Source organism: Trichechus manatus, unplaced genomic scaffold (genome assembly GCF_000243295.1).
Source record: "Trichechus manatus latirostris isolate Lorelei unplaced genomic scaffold, TriManLat1.0 scaffold00204, whole genome shotgun sequence".
NCBI classification, from domain to species: Eukaryota; Metazoa; Chordata; class Mammalia; order Sirenia; family Trichechidae; genus Trichechus; species Trichechus manatus.
Window position 1 is genome coordinate 2,098,677 of NW_004444140.1, and position 20,208 is coordinate 2,118,884.

The 20,208-nt window shown below is 40.3% G+C and overlaps 1 protein-coding gene across 5 annotated transcripts in view; it reads left to right on the forward strand.

Annotated features, from left to right (window-relative positions):
* The window catches only part of VAV3 (vav guanine nucleotide exchange factor 3), a 444,185-nt gene that overhangs the window by 197,072 nt on the left and 226,905 nt on the right, over window positions 1–20,208 (forward strand). For all 5 annotated transcript variants that reach the window (XR_002825862.1, XM_004388054.2, XM_023742207.1 and 2 more), the window contains exons 3-4: window positions 15,622–15,680; window positions 18,553–18,618. Coding sequence is in view for 4 of the 5 variants with exons in the window: in XM_004388054.2 (XP_004388111.1) it covers window positions 15,622–15,680; window positions 18,553–18,618 (125 nt within the window). In the remaining variant the exon portion in view is untranslated. The remainder of the gene's footprint in view (window positions 1–15,621; window positions 15,681–18,552; window positions 18,619–20,208) is intronic.

The following is a 20,208-nucleotide window of genomic DNA, read 5'->3' on the forward strand; positions in this document are numbered from 1 at the left end:
CAACCCTGACCAGAACAAACATTCTCTCTTTGAGCTCTTGTAGTCCTGACTGGCTCTATAATTTACATAACACTAATCATGAGCTGGAGCTCTGGTGGCTCAGTGGTTAAGAGCTCAGGCTGTTAACCAAAAGGTCAGCAATTCAAATCCGCCAGCTGCTCCTTGGAAACCCTATGGGGCAGTTCTGTTCTGTCCTGTAGGGTAGCTATGAATTGGAATCAACTCGACGGCAGAGGGTTTTGGGTTTGGAATTGTGAGCTGTGTTGAGTTTTATAGTTTTGTTTCCCAGTGTGTAGGCATGGGCCTGTGTGGTCATGCCTGGTTTCACCAGGTACGGCACTTGCTTCTGGAGCTCAAGAGCCATTTCTTTCACTCCTTTGTATCTCTCTGTCACGGATTGAATTATGTCCCCCAAAAATATGTGTATCGATTTGGCTGGGCCATGATTCCCAGTATTGTGTGGTTTTCCTCCATTTTGTGATTGTAATTTTATGTTAAAGAGGATTAGGGTGGAATTGTATAACACTCTTACTAAGGTCACATCCCTGATCCAATGTAAAGGGAGTTTCCCTAGGGTGTGGCCTGCACCACCTTTTATCTTACAAGAGATAAAAGGAATGGAAAGCAAGCAGAGTATTGGGGACCTCATACCAGCAAGAAAGCAGCACCAGTAGCAGAGTGCATCCTTTGGACTCGGGGTCCCTATGCCTGAAAAACTCCTCGACCAGGGGAAGATTGACGAGACGGACCTTCCTTCAGAGCTGACAGAGAGAGAAAGCCTTCCCCTGGAGCTGACACTCTGAATTTGGACCTTTAGCCTACTAGACTGTGAGTAAATTTTTCTTTGTCAAGGCATCCACTTGTGGTATTTCTGTTAGAGCACCACTAGATGACTAAGACACTCCCAAATGGCATAGCATAAGTGCTTAAATATGGCAGGCAGTGTGTGTAGCAGTCAAGAGAGCGTACACTCTGGGTCAGATCACATACCACTCACTGGCATTGTGATGGCAGGCAGGTTACTTAACCTCTCAGTTCATCAGTTTAGCTATCTCTAAAATGAGGGATAATAACAGTATTTTCTTCATAATGTTGTCTTGAGCATTAAATAATGTCTGTCAAGTGCTTTGCATGTACGCATGTAGCCTGGCATGTGCGTGTATAATATATAAATATAATAAACATATCCAGTTGCTGTCAAGTGAGTTCTGACTCCTGGCAACCCCGTGTGTTGCAGGATAGAACTTCACTCCATAAACTTCTCCTTTTGGAAGCACATCGTGTGGCCTTTCTTCAGAGACATCTCTGGTTGGGTTTGAACTGTCAAGCCACCCAGGGACTCCATATAATATATAATAGCACTAAAATGTTAACTACTGTCTTTTTTGTTTAGTTGAGGTTACTTTTAAATACATATAAGTATTTAAACATATAAACAAAGAAACCCATTGCCATTGAGTCGATTCTGACTCATAACAACCCTATAGGACAGAGTAGAACTGCCCCATAGGGTTTCCAAGGAGCAGCTGGTGGATTCGAACTGCTGACCTTTTGGTTAGCAGTTGGGCTCTTTTAACCACCGCACCGCCAGGGCTCCACAAACAAAGCACCCTTAAATAAATCAGAATATTATGTTTCCTTAAAAAAAAAAAAAAAAAAAGTTGCCATCGAGTTGATTCCAACTCATGGTGACCTCATGTGTTGCACAGTAGAACTGTGCTCTCTGGGGTTTTCATGGCTGTGACTTTTGGAAGTAGATTGCCAGGCCTTTCTTCTGAGGTGCCTCTGGGTAGGTTTGAACCACCAACCTTTCGGTTAGTAGTTGAGCGCTTAATTGTTTGTGCCACCCAGGGACTCCTGTGCCTCCTCACAGTCTCCTTAGCTGCTAACCAGAAGAAGGCACACAAGCTGACATGGGCTCTAGGTTTTGAAAAACCATCCACTTCTAAGTGGGTCCTGTTGTGTCAACCACTTCTCTTACATTCAATTTGATAGTGCAAGCATGTATAACTAGTTATTTCCCCAGCTAAACCCTGAGCCCCTGATTGTCAAACAAATAATATGTGGAAATAAATTAGAAATAACTGCTGATTATATTCTTCTTTGATATTACATCATACATGAATTTGTACTCAAATGCTGTAGATGGAACTTGCCAATAAAGTTATTTTAAGCAGTAAGCAATACTACATAATGAAGCATTCCAGATTTAGTAAATAGTAGTTTCTTTGTTACATGTTAAACTGCATGGGTGTTATAGGTGGTTGATGTCATAGTATATGTTTCCTGTTTACTGGTCAGGATAAAAAAAAAAAAGCGCAGGAAGTTACTGTTATGTCCATATTTTCATATGAATTTGAGCTACACTATTAAAGGATCTATTTAAGATATATATTTTTAATATTTTATATGTAAGATATATTTTTATCTTCATATTACCATAACACTTAGTTTATTGCAACACTGAAAAATTTTCCTATAATAGTATCATGAAGGTTTCTACTTTGGCCAAATAAGGAAAAGATACACAGCACTTGATTTAGCAGCATAAAGGTGAGTTTAGAGATTTTAGATGCTGTAGCATGCTCACATGACATCAGACACAGCAGAATGTTAGTGGAACAATGAGGCATGATTTAGTCTGTGAAGTAGTTACACTTCTTGGGAATCAAAATACCCAACAGTCCCTGGGTGGTACAAATGGATAACACGCCTGGCTACTAACCACATGGTTAGAGGTTTGAGTCCACTCAGAGGAGCACCGGAAGAAAGGGCTGATGATCTACTTCTGAAAAATCAGCTATTGAAAACCCTGTGAAGGACAGTTGTACTCTGACCCACATGGGTTGCCGTGACTTGTAATCAATTCCACGGCAACTAGTATAAGTCAAATCACAATTAAAGGCCCAAATCTAAAGGTACTGGCATTCTAACAGCATTACCTACTTTTGGAAGATCTGGATATTTAGAGCTGGGTATTCAAATCCAGCTTCTACCGTTTGCCTGCCATGTTCTGAGACGTTACTTCATCTCTCTGACCTTTAGAAGGTTCTCATTTGTAAAATGAAAATAGTATTATATAACTGATAGATTTTTGTGAGATTTGAATCAAACTAGTACCTAATGATTGTAGGCACCCAGTAAGTATTTGCTAAATTAAAGAATGAAGAAAACACTGATTCTGTTTGACTCCAGGGATTCAGAAAACCATCCTGGTATCTAAGCCGGTGGTTTTCAACCCTGGCTGCATATTAGAGTCACCTGGGAAGCTTTTTAAAGATGCTGATGATGCTGGGCTCCATTACAGACTATTTGATTCATGCTCTCTGAAGGTGGGACCTGGACAGAGGTGTTTTTCAATAAACATTCAGCCAAGGTTGAGAATCACCTGTCTTGGACATCTGAGAACGATGTTTGTGTGTCTTTGGGTCTGTCATCTGTCTTACCTTAGTTGAGTGTATTTCCAATGCCCTTGAATACATTCCCCCCTCTACATTGTGTTGCCTTGGGTCAGGCCATGTACTCTGTCACCTGAATTATTGCAGTTGTCTCTCCTTCCTGGTCTCCAACCCACCACTCTCTCTTCCTTTTAGTTAAGCTGTTGACCTTGCCAGCACAGTTATCCTAGAAAGCTGATTAGATTGTGTTACTCACATCCTTAAACACCTTACCTAGCTCCTTATGGCCTATCGAATAAAATTCTAACTTTAATATAGCATTCAGGGCCATTGGCAATCTGGCTCTAACCCATCTTAGAATACATAGGAAATAGTTACTGCAACTTGTCAAGTTTGATCAATTCTGCCAAGTCAGAGGGGAAAAGCCCTGTGCTGAGAGGCAGATTTCTGGGAGTCCACTCTTACCACAACCCAGAATGGCTCTTAAACCTTGGTGAGATTATTGATCTTCTCTGGAACTCAATGTCCCTCTCTGGGAGGAACCACAAGAATAGATGGGCTTAGAAACAAATGGAAGGAAGAAGTGGATAATAGATACCAAAAACATTAATGCTCTTGTATAAAAAATGCTGACTTGGAAGGCCTTATCACTCCATCAGAAATTCAGATCCCAAATCACATGTCCCTTCCTCAAGTAGGCCTTCCTTGAACTCATGATGAGGGCACATTCCATTCTTACACTCTCTTACAGCACTGTGTGCCTTTCTTCCATAACTCTTTACCTTGGGTAATTGTATACGTGTATTTTTATGGTTATTTGCTTGTCTCCCAATTCAACTGCAAGCTCATTGGGGGACTGAGGACTTGTCCAGCTTGTACAGTAAGTGTCCCAGGGACAAGCCTGGATATGGTTGGTGATGAATGATTGGGTGGTGACTGTAGATGGAGTAAGTGAATGACCAAACAGTTGACACACAGACGCAGTGGGAAAATGGGAAGTACATCAGTCCTGTGTGGAGGGGTAGTTTCTTCCTCCCTCCGGGGCTCTCCGCCTCCTTTTCAGGGTCTTGCGGGCCTTCTCCTGGGTCTACTAGACAGGGCAGTGGCATTTCAGAAGTGTAGGCTCTAACTCTGATTCGACCACATCAAGGAGTGTCATGGGGTGTCATGCTACTCTTAGCCACCACGTAAAATGAGGGGCTTGGCTGAGTATTTTCACCACTTAGGGTCTGTTTCCTTGCCCTTCATGCACTGAATGCTCTGAAGGGTTTGTCTAAAACTGTGGTTTCCAGCATGGTAGCCATAAACCACCTATGGCTGTTGAACAGTTGAAATGTGGCTAGTCTCAATGGAGGTGAGCTGTAACTGTAAAATACTCACTGGATGTTAAAGGCTTAGTATGAATAAAACAATGCAGAATGGCTCCATTTTTATGTTATATGTTGAAATGATAAATTATACATTATATTGAATTAAATAAAATATATGATTAAAATTAATTTTCGTTATTTCTTTTTATGTTTCATAACGTGGCTTCTTAAAATTTTATAACTACGTGTGTGGCTGGTGGCATTATAGTTCTCTTGGCCAGTGCTGGTCCAGAAACTACATTTCTTACGTAATAATGAATAAGTTTACCTGTTCTTTAATTGTTCGAACATAGATAAAAATCGGCACTTCTAAGCAGTGAGAAATGACCAATGTTACCAAACCAGTCAGAAAACCAAAAAAACAAAAACAAAAATAAAAACAATCCAAGACTGTTGCTGTTGAGTTGATTCCGACTCATAGCCACTCTATAGGACAGAGTAGAACTGCCCCGTAGGGTTTCCGGGGAGTGGCTGGTGGATTCGAACTGCCAGCCTTTGGTTAGCAGCCTGAACTCTTAACCACTGCGCCCCCAGGCCTCTAAACCAGCCAAAACAAGGGGACTTTTAAAGACTGTCATTTTTATCTGTTAGTCATGTAGGCAAAGGCGTTACTTCTGTTAGGTGATTTGAAATATGAGAAAAATTTACAGACACTTCATTATTTTCTGTAAGCAGTCTGAGACTGGAACTAGAGATTGGGCATCTCCAGGCTACTAATCAGGGCCATGTTCTTCTCCACGGTCAGAGCCTATAATTCTGAGATTGTCTTTTAGTTCCTGGACGCCATGCGATTGCATCCCTTAAAGCGGTAATAGCCGTGGGGACAACATTCAGGAAGCTAAGATTTTTGTAAGCAAATGGTGTGACTTTGAAAGTGAGCCGAGTTTGGAAAATGTGTTCTTTGACTTTGACCCAGCTGTACGATTTGTGGACAGCTTTGAAAAGTCGTTAAATTTTCTAAGTCCCTTAAGTCTTGTCAAAGGCTCCCAATCTATTTCAGATCACCTTGTGTAATAATAATAAACAATGCCTCCTCTGGCCTAACACTAACACATGGGACATGTCTGTTTAAAGGGAGTCGTGGGAAAGCTACAATGGTGAGCTGGGAATGACATTGTCTGTCATAACCTCAGCCGCTTGGCTAGGTAGTTACTCTAATGGTAACAGTGAGTAATTAAATTCCCATTCTTGGTATTGAATTAAAATTGCCACATAATCTTTGTAGATTATACCTCTATTTTCTATTTAAAGGCAGGGAATGATTTGCAAATATGATTACACTTTCAAAACTGAAATTATGTACTAACAGTTAAATTTTTGATTATTTGCCTACTAAGTTCAACACACCCTGACAGACTGGCATGTATTTAGGAGAAGCAGTGAGTATTTGTATTCGTTCTGACCTCTAACTAGGGAATGGTGCTTCCAGACATCTACTCTAACTGATTAATTTCAGGTTTCCTCTGCTTTGGCAGAGCCCTGGTGGCACAGTTGTTAAGAGCTCAGCTGCTAACTAAAAAGGTGGGCAGTTTGAATCCACCAGTCACTCCTTGGAAACCCGATGGGGCAGTTCTCCTCAGTCCTATAGGTTCACTATGAGCGGGAATCTGCTCGATGGCTACTGGTTTGGTTTTTTATTTTTCTGCTTCGGTATTTGAACACAGGAGATGGTTAATACAATGCATAAGAAAAGAGCTTTACAATCTCACTTGGTGTGAGAAAATCAGCATTGCTGGCACCAGTTTGCTTTTCTCTGCCTACCTCTTAGTATGAAAGTTTTAATTTTGAAATAGTCTCTGTGAATTATAGCAATGTGAATTTTATGCTCACAGAATTTATGGTTCTGGACTCTGTGTGGAGCACAGCAGACAAAGTGGTTGGGTATGGCTGATCACAGGAGATGGGAAAAGTGGTAGGAAATAAAACTGGAAGGGAGGAAGGCAGTAGATCATGAAGACTCTTGAGTATACTGATAAATAATGATTTGAACTGTTTGCATGAGGGGTAACATTTAAGAACCTTGAGGTGGAGGTGAAGATGGTGTGATCAGATTGACAGTTCTGAAATGTTTAAGATCTGGGGCTTGAGGGAGAACTACAAGTCTAGAAAGTTTTCCCAATGTCCAGCCAGGTGAAGGAGAGGAGTGAGATTGTGGGATCATTGGGAATAGGCAAGAGAAACAGATTCTAAGGGAAAGATGCTCTGTTGGGGGTTTTCAGAGGCTCAGTGCTGAGGACAAGAACCCAGAGACGGCAAGGCTGTGATGTTGTTAGTTCCCCTCAGGTGGGCTCTAACTCATGATGACCTTATGTGTAATAGGATGAGATGCTGCCCAGTCCTGTGCCATCTTCATGATTGGTGGTATGTTTGAATCCATTGTTGTGACTATTGTGTCAATCCATCTCATTGAGGGTTTCCCTTGTTTTCACTGACTCTCTACTTTAGCAAACATGGTGTCTTTCTAGTGATTGGTCTTTTCTGATGACATGTCCAAAATAAGTAAGCTGAAGTGTCCCCATCCTGAGTTCTGAGGAGCATTCTGGTCGTATTTCTTCTAAGACCGATTTGCTAGTCCTTCTGGAAGTCCATGGTATATTCAATATTCTTCACCAACACTACAATTCGAATGTGTCATTTCTTCTTTGGTTTTCCTTTCTCATTGTCCAGCTTTCACATGCATATGAGGCAGTTGAAAAGATGGATCAGGTGCACCTTGTCATCAAAGTGACATCTTTGCTTTTTAACACTTTAAAAAGGTCTTTTGCAGGAGATTTGCCCAATGCAGTCCGTCATTTGGCAAGACCATGGTTGTATGGAAATGCCTGAAGACAAGCACAGTTCAGCTTGGTTCAGAAAAAGATGTGCTTAATGACCTCATTTCTCTTAGAACTTCAAAATATTCACTCTTATCCAAATTAAAAAAAAAAAAAAAATCTGGGAAACGGCAACTACAAAAAGCTTACAGGCTAAGGTCCAAAGGAGTCGGCTTAGTATATGAAAGTCTTCTTGCTGCAGTACATTTTGATGATGGACAGGTTAGGGCCAGAGATTAGTAGTTCTTGCCTAGAAATTCTTTGTTTAGTATCATCAAGCCTTTGTTAACCTGCCAGACAAATAAAGGGTCTGGGAAATTCCCAATTGCCCTTTAAGACACAGCCCACGGTTCCCTCCTCTAAGAAGCCTTCTGAGCCTCCCTCATTCCATCCTGCAAGCTGAGAGGACACAGCTGGCCTCACTCCCTCTTCTGGGCTGTGGATGTACCTTGTTGTTCATGTGTCATCCTTATGGTCTTTCCCAATAGACTGTGGGTTTTTTGCAAGCAAGAGCTATATAATCTCCACATTGGTACCCTCAGCAAATGGAGTGTATCTACTATATAGTAAGTGTTCAGTAGATGTTTACTGAGTAAATGCATGCAATTCACAAAGTGACGGAAGGGAAAGAACAATAACCTGGACATAAGAGAAGGGACCTGGGTTCTGGAACCAATCCTGCTATTACTGTTTTTTTGACTTTGGCCAAATCAGTTTATTTTTCTGGGCCTTGGTTTTCTTATAGGCAAAGCAGGAGGTTTAGCTAGCATTTAGGAAATACATGAATGGGCTTCCAGAGGTCCCTGAGTTTCTTGAGATGGGATACAGTGTGTGTGTGTGTTTGTACATATACATATACCTTTATATATACATATACGTGTGCGTAATGTTTTGTTCATTGTGTCTGGCGGTAGTGCTTTACTTTGCCCATAGAGGAGACGCAAGGAACTATTTTCAGCAGCATCCCACAGTATGCACGGCAACAATCCGATGTTTTAGGAAATCTCTAAAATGTATTGCTAGAAGTGACACTAAGCTGCAGTGCATCCTAATGGGGTGATTTACTGAGTGAAATTAGAATTGCAAAGAAAATGAAGATAATGAGTTCTGTTGATTTCCTAGGAGAGTTAAGGTGAAATATATTGTTAGTCTGAAACTCACCATCTGGTGGGGTTTAGAGTTAGACCTTATCGCCAGTGGTCAGTGAATCTGGCATCCAGTGCTTCATTCATACTTGGCCTCTGAGTTGCAGCTGCCCAAGTCCACAGGCCTATGCTATGGCTTTGTCTGAATTTGCTCGGCACTTCTAGGTGCACACTCCCAGTTATCGCCTCTGGGGCTTGAGTTTTTCTCCACGACCTCATGAGGCTTTTCTCTGAGCCTGCAGGGACCCCGAGGCAGCCTCCCTGTCCTGGAGCCTCCTGCTGCTGCATGGTGACCCCGTGCCATGGTGCTTGCAAGGCTGTGGAGCTCCTCTTGAACCGCTGCGCTTGCCTGGCACTTGGGGCTCAAACCTGCAGCTTCTGACGGCCTTTGCAGAGCCCACCCCCCCTGTAAGGGGCACTTGCCCAGGACTTCCTGTTGAATCCTGGCTCCCTGACTTTTTCCACTGAGCCAAATTTCCCAGACCTATGCTTAGAGCCCTGGTGGCACAGTGGTTAAGAGCTCAGGCTGCTTACCAAAAGGTTAGCAGTTTGAATCCACCAGCCACTCCTTGGAAACGTTATGGGGCAGTTCTGCTCTGTCCTGTAGGGTTGCTATGAGTTAGAATGGACTCGACAGCAACAGGTAACAGGTTTTTTGTTTTCGTTATGCTTGCTGGAGCCTGTATTTAAGCCTGTTATGAGCCCTGATGATGCAATGGTTAAACGCTCAGCTGCTTACTGAAAGACTGGTGGTTTGAACCCACCCAGCCTCTGTGGGGGAGAAAGACCTGGCATTCTGCTCCAGTAAAGATTACAGCTTAGAAAACTCGATGGGGCAGTTCTGCTTGGTCACCTGGGGTAACAGAGTTGAACTGAATTGAAATTGATTTGACAGCACCTAATAATAACAACATGAGGCATACTTTTTTTATTTGTATATTTTCAAGAATCTTAAAACACCCTGGATTAGGGAATAAGTAAAGAAGTAAAACTTCAGAACAGAGAACTCAAGAAGATAAAGCCATCATTAATTAGCAACTTCTCAGCAGAGCTGCGTGCCCATGTCCATGGTTCCCTCCACTTAGTTCACATGGCTGTGGCTTCCTTAACTGGGTCTTAGAAGGAGCTATAACATAGTGCTTCTGCATGGCTGATTTGTTTTAATTACAAGCTACTAGTGTGCTTGGAAGAACTATAGCCAGAATGCTCCTTAGAAGCAGAGATGGTGAGACTACATCTCACATACTTCGGACATGTTATCAGGAAGGATCAATCCCTGGAGAAGGACATCATGCTTGGTAGAGGGTCAGCAAAAAAGAGGAAGACCCTCAACGAGATGGATTGACACAGTGGCTGCAAAAGCATACCAAAGATTGTGAGGATGGCACAAGACCGGGCAGTGTTTTGTTCTTTTGTACATGGGGTCGCTATAAGTCGGAACTGACTTGACAGCACCTAACAACAATGACCACAATGTGCTAGATGGAGCCCTGGTGGCGCACTGGTTAAGATCTACAGCTGCTAAGAGGTTGGCAGTTCGAATCTACCAGCCGCGCCTTGGAAACCCTATGGAGCAGTTCTCCTTTGTCCTATAGGGTCGCTATGGGTTGGAATCGACTCGACAGCAATGGGTTTGTTTTTTTTTTTTGGTTTAATGTGTTAGATAAGCAAAGAGTGGGGATTTGCCAGATGGTCTCATAAAGAGAATAGTTACAGCTGGTTGGTTTTATCAACTTATGATGTTGGCAGTCTGATTTTGAAAGCTGTTTTATTTCATGGTTTTTAAACTGAGTAATGGAATGTTAAAAATAAAGTACTGATGAATAAGAGTTCAGACAAAATAACGATCATCATTAGAGACAGAAAACTTTGATGGCGTGTACTGTCATACATGTTGGCTCTAGGTTTGAGAAGACAGGCAACTCTTTCTTGTACTTAGTATTTAATTTTCATAATGGGTTCCTTCTTCAATTATTTATCTATTTCCCACTTGTGCTAGGCTAAGCCCTTTATGTATCTTTACACATATTATCTCTAATCCTCATAACAGTTTTGCAAGGTAAGTATTACTCATTCATTTGTTTGACCAATGAAATATTTTTGTGTTAAGTGAGCCTGGCTGTGAACTAGGTAATGGGAATATAACAGTGGAGAGGTGATATGATTTCCTGCCCTTAAGGTATTTTTACTGTTAGGTAGAAGAGACAGACAAGTGAACAGACTAATAGAATGACTTATTATGGTCTCTTCAGAGGTGTATAAATTCATGCAGACTTTTTGAAGAACAAAGGTCATGCCTTTTGACCTGGTGGTCCCATCTAAGGCTCTTTCCTATAGAAATACCCATACACAATTGAAGAGATTTGGCAAGGAGGTTAACTGTGTCATTGTTCTAGTAGCAGAATATTGGGAGGGTTCATTGCTAGGAGGATGACCAAATCATTATGTTACATACGTACACTGCAATGTTACACAATCATTAAGATGAATAAAGTTACATCTATATGTAGTGATGTCTCTGGTTGACACAAACTGTGCTTGGCTAAGCTAAAGGCTGGCAGCTTGAACCCACCCAGTAGTCAGCAAAAGAAAGGCCTGGCGATCTTCCATAAAGATTACAGCCAAGAAAACCCTGTGGAGCTATTCCACTCCGTAACACATTGGGGTTGCCATGAGTCAGAGTTGATTCAACGGCAACAGGTTTGGTCGTGGTTTTTAATGTGTGTTGTATTGACACATTCTTTGTGCTGTATTGTTAACTGAGAAAAGCATTGTGTCGAAAAACTTGTATAATATGAATCCATTGCTTAAAATAATAATAATAAAAGGGAAAAAGAAAAATTCTGCAAGGTTCACACCAGATTCTCAGCTATGGTTCTCTCAGGGCAGAAGGTGAGGGAAGAGGCAACTTGTCTGTACTGCTAAATTATTTCAGTTTGCCACGATAAACATGTATTCTTTTGAAACATTTTTAAAAGCCAGTAACATTTTATTTTTCATGAGGTGATAGAATCTAGATTAGAGTTAATGTTCCAGGCCCTATGAGGACACAGAGGACCCAGACTGTGGGAGACGGTCAGAGAAGGCTATCTGCAGGCAGGGGCAGCCTTGCCGTGCTCAGGACGTACCTGATCGGGCATGTAGAGCGACACAGAAGGAGAGCTTTCTGCTCAGGAGCACGCTAGAGGCTTTCTAGCCGACGGTTTTGGAGCTGACTGCCTTCAAGTGTTTTACCAACTTTCCCAAGTATCCTGAGTTCTTCCCTCAACCTCCACAGTGGATCAGTCCACTGTGAATATAATCCACCTTCTAAAGCTGGCGTGCAGAAGCCCTTGCCCACCTCTCCACCTTATCTGCTGTCTTCTCCCATGTTGTTTCACTGCCGTCAAGTTGGCCCCAACTCATGGGTACCCCATACACCATGAAATGAAACACTGCCCAGTCCTGCTCCATCCTCATGATCGGTTGCAGATTATTATTATTATCACTGTGATTCATAGGGTTTTCATTGACTGATTTCCGGAAGTAGATCCCTAGGCCTTTCTTCCTAGTCCATCTTAGTCTGAAAGTTCCACTGAAACCTATTCAACATCACAGCAGCATGAAAGCATCCACGGACAGGTGGGTGGTGGCCGTGCATGAGGTGCATCGGCCAGGAATTGAAACCAGGCCTCCCTCATAGATTACTCTATCCAGAATTCTTTTCATTTCTTTACAGATGCTATTCCTCTTACCCACTGAAGTACGTAAAGGAAAGAGTTCCATGACAGGAATTTAGTATAGTTGTTTGGTGGCCTGTTACTTTGCAAACATTCTGTTTATTCTCTCTGCCCCCTTTCTGGGAGTTAATGTCCATGATTTCATATTATTTTGAGGTAACAGTTTGGAAATTAATATATTGCATGGAAAGTAGTCTCCTTAGATTCTCTGGAAATCATTTCTTTTTTAAATGTTCCTGAATGAATGTTTCTAATGTCCGATCAGAATCTGCACACAGAGGACTTGGGAATCTGGCATTAATTTGTATACTTGTCTATTCCAAATCCGGATACACTCCGCCTTTATAGAGTAAACATTGTTTTAAAAACACCACATTGACTAAACAGTCTTTATTTTCTTTGGCTAAACCCAGAGTTAATGGATGGACTCGTACATTAAGATAGACCAAAATTGAGTGGTAGTCCTCAGAGGGATTCACTTTCAGAGATGCTACGTGTTATCCATCCACCCTCTTCATCCGCAGAATTTGTATACTTATATTTGTTTTTCATTACTGAATAGTAGTAAATAACCCTTGTAAAATAAATAATAACAGTTAGTTTCAGCTCATTGATTTTCAAGATTGTAGTTCATAAACACATTGAATTTAGGACGAACGTAGCACACTATCGTCCGGCTCCCTCTGGTGGACATTTATATGAAAGCTGAGCTCTGCTGTAGTTTTGGAGAGAGGGTATGAATAGTTTTTGGTTATTTTGCGGGGCAAGGAACAGAAAATATATTCTTATTGGGTAGATACATCATAATTATTATAGACAATATCCCCATGGAATAAAATACATCAGTACTGAAGTATATAATAAAACAGCAATAATAAAATAAGTGACACTGCTGGGATCACAGTGTAACTTAGAATATGAGGCAGATTTTACCCAGTAGCTTTATAACAGTCCCAAATCAGGATAAAATTCAATACAATACAGCTGATTCATGGGTCTAAATACTATTCCACAGATTATTCCAGAACCTTCCAGACACTAAACTTTTCACTCAATAATCCATAGTTTTGGAATTTCAGTAAGTGGTTATTTTTATTTTGAATAGTTTATTTTGTTAAACTTGTTAATATTTGTTCATTCACAATCTTCAGACTCACTGAATTAAGAAGACATAGTTAAACTTTATTATCACTTAATTATGGTGAATTAATCGATGTCAAGTTTTATCTGGGTGGCTGTGTCTTGCTTTGATACCAAATGTTCAACACAAGTTAAACCAGAAGAAATTGCATAAAAGCGTGCAATTAAATTTTATTTCTATATGATAATAAAAATAATTTTATTTCGTATAACAATAAAAGTTCACATTTTTATTGAGATAAGCATTGATTGGCATTATCTCATTTAAGTCTTAAAAAAGAGGCCCTGGTTGTGCAGTGGTTAGGCACTTGGCTGCTAACCAAAAGGTGGGCAGTTAGAACCCACCAGAAAGATGTGGCAATCTGCTTCCATAAGATTTCCAGCCTTGGAAACCCTATGGGGCAGTTCTACTCTGCCACATAGGGTCAGACTGAGTCGGAATCAACTCAACAGCAGTGGGTAAGTCTTAAAATAATTTAATGAAGCAGGTAGTTAGCTATTATTATTCCCATTTTACAGAGACTTATAAAGGTAAGATAAAGGTAAGCTTAGCTAGAAACTTGTGGAACCAGGTATTCTTACTCCAGAGTCATGAGTTTCTAATTAGAACACTGTACTACTTAAAGTAGTAAGAGAGCAGTGTATGTGTGGTTAATACCCTTACTAGGCTTCTGCAGAGTCCTGGAGGCTTGACTTTTATGTTTCTATCATTGAAATGAGGAATTAACAAGATTACCTCAAGTCAGAGGTAGATTTTTGCCTTTCTCCACCTTTTTTTTTTTCTCATTCTGAGTAGACCTGGTAGTAGAAGTTCTTTAAATTTTGTTCCATTTCATTTTGAGAGTTAGGATAAATTAGATATGTTATCATAGAAATAGGCTGTATGAGAAAAATGTATTTATATATATATATACATTTTTTTTTATTGTACTTTAGATGAAGGTTTACAGAACAAATAGTTTCTCATTAAAAAGTCAGAACATGTATTGTTTTTATGACATTGGTTAACCACCCCACGACATGTCAACACTCTCCCTTCTCAGCATTTGAGGACCCTTTTCTTTTGAGAAAAAATGTATTTTATGTCACTAGCTTCCTCAGTCTTTGAGCAGATGATCTTCAGTATAAAAGTTTGAAGGAAGGTAAAACTGGTAGGCATTGATGCTAAAACCATGGCGTGGCAAATTCAGGTTCAGCTGCTGAAGATTTTCATGAGGAATCTTTGAAACAGAGAATCAAGGATGATTTAGGAAATCTCTTTCCTGAAAAACACTCCGAATTAGAACAGGCAATTATCTTAAAGTTGATAATTATGCAAAATAGGTACCACGTAAATATTTTACATGTATTAACTTATTTAATCCTTACAAGTCAATGAAGTAGGGACTGTTATTATAGGCATTATCCAGATGAAGGAACAGAAGCCCGGAGAAGTTAAGTAATTCACCCAAGGTTACACGGCTAATGGTCGTAAAGCTCAGGAGCCCACACGGCTGTACAGCAATGCTGCCCATCATTCTGTGGTGATGGAAATATTTGATGTGTGTGCTGTCCAGTATGGTAACCAGTAGCCACATGTGGCTGTTGAGCACTTGAAATGTGGGTAGTGCAGCTAGGGAACTGAATTTTTAGTTTTATTCAATTGTAATTACTTTAAATTTAAAGAGCATCATGTGGCTAGTGGGTACTGTGTGGGGCAGTGCAACTTTATAGGATCTTTCAGATTTTGTAGGCATAGAAGATACGAGAGCGAGAACTTTGAACCCAGTCTAACTCCTTGTTTTACTGATAAGAAACTGCAGCCCACCTGGGTTAAGTAATCTGCTTACAGTGCTAAAGTTAAGAGGGGGCAAAACTGTAACCAAGGTGTACATACTTCCCAGTCAAGGCTCCTCCCACTGCATCTCTTTGGCTTCTGCAAATTTATCTTCCTGCTGCCTTTGTTAGTATTAGATGGGGGAAACTAGTGTTTTAGAATAAAAATAACTTACCTTTTCTGAAATACATGGCCAATTAACACTTTTCTCTTTTCTCAGGTTATAGAAGCACTATCGCGACTTTCTCGAACACCTATAGCGTTGGCCACTGGAATCAGGTAAGTTTGTTCCTCTGTGGGACCTGTTCCTCTCATGTGATCCATTCAGTTCAATGTAATGGTTATTAATCAAATGGTTACTGTTTGCAAAGCACCATGAGTACTAGGACCTCATCTCACTCATGCAGATTGCTTGGTATATAGCTGCCCGCTATATATTAGAAAATTATTGAGCAAGTATGAATTTATTCATAGAGTTACATACATAGATACATTCATAGAGTAACTACACATGGGTTAAACATTGTTCTCAATTCACTAGTGACTGTCACTGATGTGGTGCTTTCTTTAAAGTCCTCCAACATTTCTGTACATATGATTCATAAAGACAAACACAAATGCTTAAGTAAATAAGTGGTTTGAAAGATGTTACAGTACATTTGTTTCCTGTATAGTGTTTTATTACCATCAAAAGCTATAACAATAACTCATAGCTTTTAGGAGTTTGTTTAATAATAATAGCACATGTCTAAAATGATATGAGCATGAGAATGTATACTGAAAGTTTGGTAATAAAAGAAAAACTTGGAAGTAAGTTGGTTAAGTAAATTATGTCATCTCTGTGCAATGGAGTATTATGCAGTCAGTGAGCATGGCGATGTAAATGTTGTTTTGGGCTGTTTCTGTTTCAGATATTACATATTCAAGTTAGGTTTGTCAATAAAGATGAATTATAAATATCATTAGGTAATAAAGTCTCACTAGCCACACAGCCAGACTTCATGGAAATGGAAAAGATTTTGTTTTTTACCTTGTTTTTTCAGGGTTTCATACTCCTGTCTCCAGCAGTTACGGAGCTCTGTGACCCTTTGCCTCTGTTTCTTCCATTTCTCTGTCTAGCTCACATTCACATTCTAAGGGAGAAGATCTAAGTACTGCTTAAAGGACTAATCAGCACTGGCCAGGCTCCCTGTCACTAGGTACAAAGCACAGTGTCCTCAGGGAGGATACCCTGTAGACTCTTTCTCAGAGTGGGCCATGAACTTGGCAGCTTTTCTACAGAAGCAGGCTACAGACTAGACAAATGTTCCATACTTTGTAATCTCTTCTTCATTACATAAATATCTTTCCATGCCAAAATATATTTTATGTTGTAATATGTAAACAGATTTTGAAACAGTAGGACTTAATTTTTATGAACTTATATATTTTTAATTCTGAAAGGATATACATCCTGTTCTGCCTGTTGCTGTCAAGTCAACTCCGACTCAGCAACCCTGTAGGACAGAGTAGAACTGCCCCATAGGGTTTCCAGTGAGCAGCTGGAAGATTTGAACTGCCAACCTTTTGGTTAGCAGCTGAACACTTAACCACTGTGCCACCAGGGCTCTGGATATACACCAGAAGGGTTTATTTTATTTTTTCCTTTTTATCTATATTTTCTACAGTGGACTTGTAGTGTTATGTAAGTATGATAAAATGTGTCTACATTTTTAAAATTTTGAAATGTTGGCACATCTCACACATTTTAATTTGAAAAACATAGTTTCCTAATAAGTATGATGAAATGTGTCTAATTTTTTAAAATTTTGAAACATTGGCACATCTCACACGTTAATTTATTTGAAAAATAGGTTCCTCAAATGTCTTAAGTATTAGATTTATACTTAAACTAATGTGCAACTCCGCTCTTCAGTATAATTATTTAGAGATTGGATCACTTGTGGTGCAGTGGTTAAGAGCTTGGCTGCTAATCAAAAGGTCAGCAGTTCAAATCTACCAGCTGTTCCTTGGAAACCATATGGGGGAGATCTGCTCTGTCTTATAAGGTCGCTATGAGTCAGAGTCAACTTGAAGGCAAAGGATTCGGTTTATTTAGTGATTATCTTGATGGATCCTCTTATAAGCTTTTACAAAACATATGACATGTTGGCTGCATGTAAAGAAAGAGTAAAACTTTTGGCACTATCACAATTACTGTGATTTTTGCTAGGCATAAATTTAGGGGATTATGTTGGTGTTATGAAAAAGTATATAGTGGCATGAGGTAAACAGGGAAGACAATGGATAGGATTAGGAGAAAAATTAAAGTGTGATTTTCTTTCACCAGGGGACAAGGAAAACAACTTTTTTGTCCCTGAGGTTCGGTTGACTCATTTGTCCAATAAATGAAACTAAAAGGTATAATTTAAACACCTTAAAGTCTGAGTAGAATAATACATCAGAGTCAATAATCAAACACAAAGGGCACAGTATTTTTGTCTCCTGATAATTTTCATCCATCCTCTTGAACTGAGTCATGGAAGGATGATTGTTCCCAAATGATTCGTCATTCGGATCAGATCCCATAGCTGAAAAGAGGCAGTGCTGAAGGCAAGGGTGCCTGCACAGCTGCTTGTTGTTCTCTGAATTGAGAAGCTGCACTGGGTGCTCTGCGGGGACCCTGCAGGCATGTGGCAGATGGGAGATGAGATAAGCACATCTATATGTCCCCAGTTTCACACTGAGGAGGCCTGGTGGGGCAGTGGTTAAGTGCTCGGCTGCTAACCGAAAGGTCGGTGGCTCAAACCCACCACCCACTCCATGGAAGAAGGTTATGGCAGTCTGCTTCTATAAAGATTGCAACCTTGGAAAGCCTATGGAGCAGTTCTGCTCTGTCCTATAGGGTCATTATAAGTTGGAAATGACTTGACAGCAACGAGTTTTTTTAATTTTAATTGGACATGTGACTGCGGTGAGCAGTGGTAATTGCTGTGGATGACTTGGGGTAGCAGGTTCTGCACCTCCCTGGGGGACCCCAGACACAGCTTCAGGGAAGACACTTTGCAGGGAGCCCCAGATGTTGTGTTAGACATGGTGACTGATCTACAGACCAGTGAATGCCCAGCATGGTTGTTGCTCATTCACCCATGTTGTTTCTTTTCCCCTTTAGGCCCTTCCCGACAGAAGAAAGCATCAATGATGAAGACATCTACAGAGGCCTTCCTGACTTAATAGAGTATGTTGAGCATTTTCAGCAAAGCTAAACCACTGGCAGTTTTTTATATGCATTGTGGATTTTAATTGTTGATGTTAAAATAAGCTTTCTGAAGTTGAAAAATGGTTTGGTGATGGAAAGTTTTACAGGAAAATGTGCTTCTAGTGTTTTAGCTCTCATTATATGTCCACATTGTGCAAGTCCCTATGAAGAGAAGTAAAGAAACATACTGAAGTAAAGCAAAATTTGGAACTTTCTCAAAGACATCATAGAGGGAGTAGACAAAACCAGAATTGAACAATTAGGGAACAGTTATAAGAGTAATAGAATCTACTACTGGAATCGTAGGACAGATAGTACACGTTTTATAAGTTCAAGGAAGGACAAGATCACTGTGGGCTGGAGTTACTCAGGGATGTCTCATTAGATGGTGCTTATTCTGTGCCGAGAATCCTTTTGGATTTTACTGTTTAATAGTCAGGAAAGGCAAAAGTTAAGTCCTTGAAGCTGATTATCTTTTGCTGATTGAGTGACTTGTGCAGATTACAAATAAATATAAAACATGATCCTCAGCCCTCAAGGAACTGATAGTATAGACAGACATGTTTGTAAATAATTATAATAAGAAATAGATTATGCTCTGAGAGATTCATATCCTGTGGAAATTCATCCATTCTCCACCTAACACACTCAATGCACTGAGCTTGTCTTGCTTTAGGGACTTTACTCTTGCTGTTCCCTCTGGTGGTACAAGCAACTCCTCAACATTCAAGTCTTTGTTGACATATCCCTCTACAGAGAGGCCCTCCCTGACCATCCTACCTAAATTGCCAGCACCTCTTTACTGTTCTCTGTGTTTTTATAGCTCTTACCACTGCCTGAGACAATCTTTGTATGCTTAATTTATTGTCTATCTCCTCATTGGAAGATGAACTTTGTGAGGTCAGGGACTTTGCGTTGTTTGTAACTATATTTCTACAACTTCAAACAGAGATTGATGCATAGTAGGTTCTCAGTAAGTATTTTTCTGAATGAATGAGCCAGAGCTGCACTAAACATTTGTTTGCTAGGCAGTATGCTTCAGGCTGAGCTATCTAGTCGATTAATAGTAGGAGCTTATTAAGCACTTGTTTCCATGCTAAGCATTTAAATGCACTATCTTATGTAATACCATAACACTGTGAAATTGTTACTACTATCTTCACAAATGAGAAAACTGAATCTTAAAAGCTAAGTAACTTGTTGAAAAGCAAAGATGTCACTTTGAGGACTAAAGTATGCCTGACCCAAGCCATGATATTTTCAATCACCTCATATGCATGCAAAAGCTGGACAATAAATAAGGAAGACCAAAGAAGAATCAGTGCCTTTGAATTACGGTGTTGACGAAGAATGAATATACCATGGTCTATGAGAAGAACGAACAAGTCTGTCTTGGAAGAAGTACAACCAGAATGCTTCTTAGAAGTGAGGGTGATGAGACTTTGTCTCAGGTGCTTTGGACATGTTACCTGGAGGGACCAGTCCCTGGAGAAGGACATCATGCTTGGTAAAGTAGAGGGTCAGTGAAAAAGAGGAAGACCCTCAATGAGATGGATTGACACAGTGGCT